The sequence below is a fragment of the Gekko japonicus genome, unplaced genomic scaffold (genome assembly GCF_001447785.1).
Source record: "Gekko japonicus isolate JY-2015 unplaced genomic scaffold, Gekko_japonicus_V1.1 scaffold1794, whole genome shotgun sequence".
Taxonomy (NCBI): Eukaryota; Metazoa; Chordata; class Lepidosauria; order Squamata; family Gekkonidae; genus Gekko; species Gekko japonicus.
The window spans coordinates 211,553-217,934 of NW_015164244.1; the positions used below are offsets into that span (position 1 = coordinate 211,553).

The following is a 6,382-nucleotide window of genomic DNA, read 5'->3' on the forward strand; positions in this document are numbered from 1 at the left end:
GGACGGTAGCCCGTGTGTGTGTGTGGGGGGGGGGGAAGCGAGGGTGCCTCCAGCTTTGATGCAGCAGCCAGCCGGGTGTCTCTCTCTCTCTCTCTTGCAGCTCCGAGGGGGAGGAGCGCGGCGGCATGGAGGGGCCCGGCCCGGCAGAGGGGGACTCTCTGGGGCGCCCCCTCTGCAAGTCGCAGCCGGGGCACCGGAGCTACAACCTGAACGAGCGCAGGCGCATCGGCAGCATGACGGGCGTGGAGCTGGCCCGCTACCAGAAGGTGCCCACGGACGAGTCGGAGGCTCAGACCCTGGCCTCCGTGGACCTGGACTACATGAAGAGTGAGTGCGGGAGCGGAGCGCCTCCACCCCCACCCCACCCAGAAAGACACCTCCGGAGGCCCCAGATCTCCCTGGCCAAATTCCGCTGCCCAAATGCTTCCCCAGACGTGGCATTTGGGTGTTTCCCGCCGCGCCCCCCCCCCCCATGTGCTCACATAAGCAAAAGTGAAGACCATGAGGCGGAGGGCTTGCCCACCCGTAACCCCTTAGGCTTCAGGTCTGTTTCTAGGCTCTGGGTTGGCCCTGCAACCCTCAAAGCCCCCCGTCCTTTCCTGGAATGCTCCATCGTGCTGAGTGCCTGGACCCCCTCTCTGTCACACACACGCACACACACACACCCCGCGCAGTCCCGGGGGGAGGGGCCAACTGGACTAAAGTGATGCAGGGGAATAAAGCAGTCCCCACAAGGACTGTGCAGGGAAGCTGGCTGTATTTGGGGGGGGGGGGGGGAAAAACAAGGGTTTTTTTTTTTGCGTGTTGGTTTCCGGGTCCCAAAAAATGAAGGACGAACTTCTCGTTTCGATATCTCTTTTTCATACAAATATCAGTTAGTTCTGCTTCCTTTAGCAGTTTTGGAATTAGAGATATCCCTTGGAAAGGTGAAAGAATATGTGGAAGCAGAACTAACGGATATTTGTATGAAAAAGAGATATCGAAACGAAACGGTTACTCCGGAGAAGTTCGTCCTTCACTTCTTCATGACGTTGTGTATATTCATCTTATGACGTCTAGATTGAAAAAAGAATAAGATTAAACATCATGGAATGATTATTCTGGTATTTTTCATATGATCTATTGTATAGTTTGCACTGTATTTGGGGGGGGTCCAGAAGCAGTGTTCCCTCTAAGCGGAGTCAGTGTGAGCTAGCTCACAGTTTTTTAGCCTCCAGCTCACACATTTTTGTCTTTGCTCAGGAAGGAGGGCTCCAGAGCAAATTTATGCAGCAGCCAAACTGCTCGCTCACAGCTTCAATGCCAGGAGCTCACAAAGTAGGATTTTTGCTCACAAGACTCCACAGCTTAGAGGGAGCCTTGGCCAGAAGCCCCCTGGGAAGGATGGGGGCAAGGAGCAGGCATAGAGTTAGGGGCCGCCGAGGCCTTTCAAGAAGAGGGTAGACCGCGGGGGGGGGGGGCCTGGAAGCCGTCCTGCCGGTCCGCCCGTGGCGATTATACAAGGCGGGCGGAGCCGGGGGGGGGGGGGGGGGCCTGGAAGCCGTCCTGCCGGTCCACCCATGGCGATGGCCACACAGGGAAGGCGGAACTTGGGGCGATGGCCACACAGGGAAGGCGGAGCTTGGGGCTGGTGTCTGTCGGCGGGAGCAGGAAATGAGGAGTCATCCTCGTCATCTGTAGGGAATGGCAGAGGCGGCAGAGGCAGCCTGGCTCAGAGCGATGCCCCCCCCCCATGCCTTTCTTTGCTTCCCTGAAGCCCCGCCTCCCTCCTGGAGACTCACTTGGGGCCGGCGTCCCCATTGGTGGGCGTAGCGAGGCGGCTCCGACTGGGCGAGCAGGCTGGGCCCTCGTGTCCTCCGCTGCCCTATGGGAAGAGGGACCCAGAGCCCAGCCCTGCTTTGCCTTCCAGATTCCAGGCCCCCTCGGGGCACCTGGATTGCACCCAGGGGAGGGCAGAAGAAGTTCTTGGCACTTTGGGGGGGGGGGAGTTGGCTTGGTGTCGTGGTTAAGAGTGGGGGACTCTGATCTGGGGAGCTGGGCTTGATTCGCCACACCTCCTCCTCCTCCTCCTCCTCCACATGAAGCCAGCTGAGTGACCTCATTATTCATTTATTTACCTATTTAATTTATATGCCGCCCTCCCCGCCAAGGCAGGCCCAAGGCGGCTTACATAGAGATTTAAAACAAAATTTAGATAAAATCAGAACAGTACAATTATAAATATAAAAATATAAAGTGCCAGCCGCATCCCCAGGCAACAGCCGGCTGACGTCGTAGTCTGGATTGCTTGGCTGTTAGCAATGATGCTGGTGTTGGGCCGGGGCCACAGCTGCTTGGGAGCGGCTCCCTAATGAAAAGCCTCCATCTTGCAGGCCCTGCGGAACTGTAAGAGGTCCCGCGGGGCTCTGATGTCCTCTGGGAGCTCGTTCCACCAGTGCAGGGCTGCCACCGAAAAGGCCCTGGCCCTCGTCGCAGCCAGCCTGGCTTCTCTGGGGCCCGGTAGGGCCAGGCAGTTCTGGGACCCCATGAGGGGCCCGGCGGTGGACCTGCAAGGCCGGCGGGAGTGCAAGGAAGCCCCGCGAAGGAAGGCCCTCCCTGGCCCCAGGCAGGCAGGGGTGGGGAGAGGCAGGGAGGAGGCAACTTACCCTCCCTCTTCTCCTGCCTCCTCCTGGCTGAATGAGGGACGGAAGCGGGGAGGCCGGAAGCAGGGGGCGGGGCTTCGTCATGTGCCCCGCCCCCGGTACCTCACCCAGGGGAACTGCGATCCCCCGGGACCCCCCCTGAAATGACCTCTGCGTTTGGCGCTGGCACCAACGGCGCCCCATCGAAGGTCGGGAGTGGGATCCCTGCCCGCGGGCCACTCCGACTCAGGCACAGGACCTCCGTCTTCGTCGGATTCAGGCTCAGTCGAAGCCAGCCAGCCAGCCAGCCTTGGGCCAGTCAAAGCTCCCTCAGCTCCACCTGCCTCACAGGCAGTGTGTCCCTCTAAGCTGAGTTAGTGTGTTTCAGCCTCCGGCTCACACATTTCTGTCTTTGCTCAGGCAGGACGTATCCAGAGCCAACTAACTTATGCAGCAGCCCAATCGCTCGCTCACAGCTTTAGTGCCAGGAGCTCACAAAGTAGAATTTTTGCTCACAAGAAGACTCCGCAGCTTAGAGGGAGGCATTGCTCACAGGGTGCCTGTTGAGGGGAGAGGAGGGGAAGGAGACGGTAAGCCGCTCGGAGACTCCCGAGTGAAGGGCAAGGGGAGTAAACGCAACTCTTCTTCTTCTTCTTCCCGGCTCAGTGCAGAACTGGGGAAGACCACATTGGGGTGGGGTGGGGGGCTGGGCCCTGGAGCAGCCCCTCTCTCCGCCGCCGCCATTTCTCTCCAGCTTGATCTGGGAGCTGCTCACAGAAGACAAGGAGGCTGAGGATCCTCCGTGGGAGCGGAATCCGCTCTTGCTCTGGTTCACTCCCCTGAAGAACCCACCCCGATCTCTCGAACCCAGCACCTGGCCCACGAAACAGCCCTGCTCCCAAAGGGGATCTCCGTAGCGAGGACAGGCCCCTCCCTAGCCAGCCTCCCCCCACCCCAGCACAACCACGCAGCTCTCCCCCCTCCTCCGTTGCAGGCCACCGGTTCGAGGACGTCCCTGGAGTGCGGCGGCACCTCTTCCGGAAGAGCACCAAGGGGCAGGTGGTGCACCTGGGCAAGGACCACAAGGAGCCCAGCGCACGGCAGCGCAAGCAGGACCGGCAGCCCCACGAGGCGAGTGACCCCCACGTGCAGGGAGCAAGGGTGCCGCTGCGTGCTGGCCGCCCCCCCCCCGGGGGGGGGAGGGAGGCAGGTGGGCCTCTGGCTGGCTGGCAGGCTCCCCAAAAACATGAGCTGCTGCCCAGCATGGGAACAGGATACCGGGCTAGAGAAACCCACCAGTCACGTCAGGTGTGGAGGCATTTTTCTTAGGGGGGTGGGGTGGGGTGGGGGCACGCACCCACAGGATGTCCAGATTAGGGGGAGGGGCCAGGATTGGCTTTATAGGTTATGCTGGTAATGCCTCCCCCCCCGAGATTAGGGAGTCCCCTGGAACAGTTTGGTTGAGAAGGAAGGAAGAAGCGCCCCCCCCCCTGGGTGCCACCTGGCGCGCAGGGGGAGGACTCTCTGCTCTGCCCCGGGAGGTGTCCCTGCCGCATACACCCCCCCCCCGGCCGCAAGGTCCGATCTGGCTGCTCTCTGGCCCAGGTGTTTGTGGAGCTGAACGAGCTGATTGTGGACAAGAACCAGGAGATGCAGTGGAAGGAGACGGCCCGCTGGATCAAGTTTGAGGAGGACGTGGAGGAGGAGACGGACCGCTGGGGCAAGCCACACGTGGCCTCGCTCTCCTTCCGCAGCTTGCTGGAGCTGCGGAGGACCCTGTCCCATGGTAAGAGGAGGGAGGGGGCGTGAAGCGGAGGCTCCCCCCGGAAGGCAGCCTTCCCTCAGCTCCTGGGGAGAGCTAGCCAGCCGGCCGGCCGGGGCTCCCTCCCAGTGTCGCAGCGAGGACTCTCCTCCCGGGAGGCCACCCATGGCAGGGCTCTGGGCTCCTCCTCCTCTCCTCCCCCCCCCCCCCCCCCCCCCAGGAGCCGTCCTTCTCGACCTGGACCAGAAGACGCTGCCGGGGGTGGCCCACCAGGTGGTGGAGCAGATGATCATTTCCGACCAGATCCGGGCAGAGGATCGTGCCAACGTGCTGCGAGCCCTCCTCCTCAAGCACAGGTGAGACCCGCTGGGGTCCGGCCGCAGGCAGGGGAGGAGATGGACAAGAGGGACCCTCACCCCTCGGGGCTCCAGCGGGGGGGGGGGAGAAAGGCCCCCTCCCTCCCCCCCACAGACCCACAGAGGCCGAGCTTCTCTTGCAGCCACCCCTCGGACGAGAAGGAGTTCTCCTTCCACCGCAACATCTCGGCCGGCTCCCTGGGCTCGCTGCTGGGCCACCACCACCACCACAGTGCCAACCACGTGGCAGAGGGCCCGGAGCCCGCCGTCACGGACCCCCTCATCGGAGGGCACTCCGGGGAACACGAGACCCGCGTGGACATCGACAGAGAGGTGAGACAGGCTGGGCCCGTGCCCTGCCCCTTCCCCAGCCAGGGCCCACAGCCCCCCCCCCCCTGCGGGCAGGAAAGGGGGGAACGGTGCAGGCCACAGGAAGGCTCTGCACGGACCCGGGGCGGGGGGGCACCATCTGCAGAGCTCCTGTCCACAAGCGGCAGAGGAGCTGTGGTGGGGGAGGCGATCGATCGTGGGGGCTGGCGGTGGAAGGAGGTTTCCTGGCCAAGAGACCCCCTGGCCTGCTGGGGTCCTCCAACCAAGGCTCCGTCTAAGGCTGTGGGGTCTTGTGAGCAAAAATCCTGCTTCGTGAGCTCTTGGCACAGACGTTGTGAGCGAGCGATTTGGCTGCTGCATAAATCAGTTTGCTCTGGAGCCCTCCTTCCTGAGCTGAGACAGAAAATGTATGAACCGGAGGCTAAGAAACTGTGAGCTGGCTCACACTGACTCAGCTTAGAGGGAGCCCTGCCTCCAACCCCCAACCTCCTTGTTCTGTGCAGCGGGAGGTCTTGTCACCCACGATCCCCGGCAGCATCACCCGGTCCAAATCGAAGCACGAACTGAAGCTCTTGGAGAAGATCCCCGAGAACGCGGAGGCCACGGTGGTGCTCGTGGGTAAGGGGCTCTCGCGGATTTGGCTGCTTCGAGAGGTGACGTCCCAGCCTAGGTCTGTGGGAATGACGTGTGAGAGCCCCCCCCGGGGAGGGGGGGGGCTGGCCGGCTGGCCCTCCCTCACGCCCGCCCGTGTGCCCGCCGCTCCCTCGCAGGCTGCGTGGAGTTCCTGGACCAGCCGACCATGGCGTTTGTGCGGCTGCAGGAGGCCGCGCAGCTGGACGCCGTGCTGGAGGTGCCCATCCCCGTGCGGTTTCTCTTTGTGCTGCTGGGCCCAAGCAGCGCCAACATGGACTACCACGAGATCGGCCGCTCCATCTCCACCCTCATGTCTGACAAGGTAGGCCCTCCTGCCTGCGGGGCCCTCCCCCCGCCACCCCCCACGCTTCAGCCTGACCCCCTTGTCTGCCCTCTCAGCAATTCCACGAGGCGGCCTACCTGGCCGACGACCGGCACGACCTCCTCGGCGCCATCAACGAGTTCCTGGACTGCAGCGTGGTGCTGCCGCCCTCCGAGGTGCAGGGCGAGGAGCTCCTCCGGAGCGTGGCCCACTTCCAGCGCGAGATGCTGCGGCGCAGGGAGGAGCAGGAGCGGCGCTTACTGCTCGGGGTGGCCCTGGAGCCCAAGTCGCCCGAGGAGAAAGGTGGGCGGGGGAAGGGAAGGGAAGGACACATGAACATGGCCAATCTGTCCTTGCC

The 6,382-nt window shown here is 62.9% G+C and overlaps 1 protein-coding gene across 1 annotated transcript in view; it reads left to right on the forward strand.

Annotated features, from left to right (window-relative positions):
• The window catches only part of SLC4A2 (solute carrier family 4 (anion exchanger), member 2), a 16,904-nt gene that overhangs the window by 4,391 nt on the left and 6,131 nt on the right, over positions 1-6,382 (forward strand). Inside the window, exons 5-12 of the mRNA XM_015408625.1 lie at positions 101-327; positions 3,616-3,752; positions 4,227-4,407; positions 4,604-4,739; positions 4,883-5,072; positions 5,573-5,687; positions 5,840-6,024; positions 6,102-6,327. Coding sequence (XP_015264111.1) covers positions 101-327; positions 3,616-3,752; positions 4,227-4,407; positions 4,604-4,739; positions 4,883-5,072; positions 5,573-5,687; positions 5,840-6,024; positions 6,102-6,327 — 1,397 coding nt within the window. The remainder of the gene's footprint in view (positions 1-100; positions 328-3,615; positions 3,753-4,226; positions 4,408-4,603; positions 4,740-4,882; positions 5,073-5,572; positions 5,688-5,839; positions 6,025-6,101; positions 6,328-6,382) is intronic.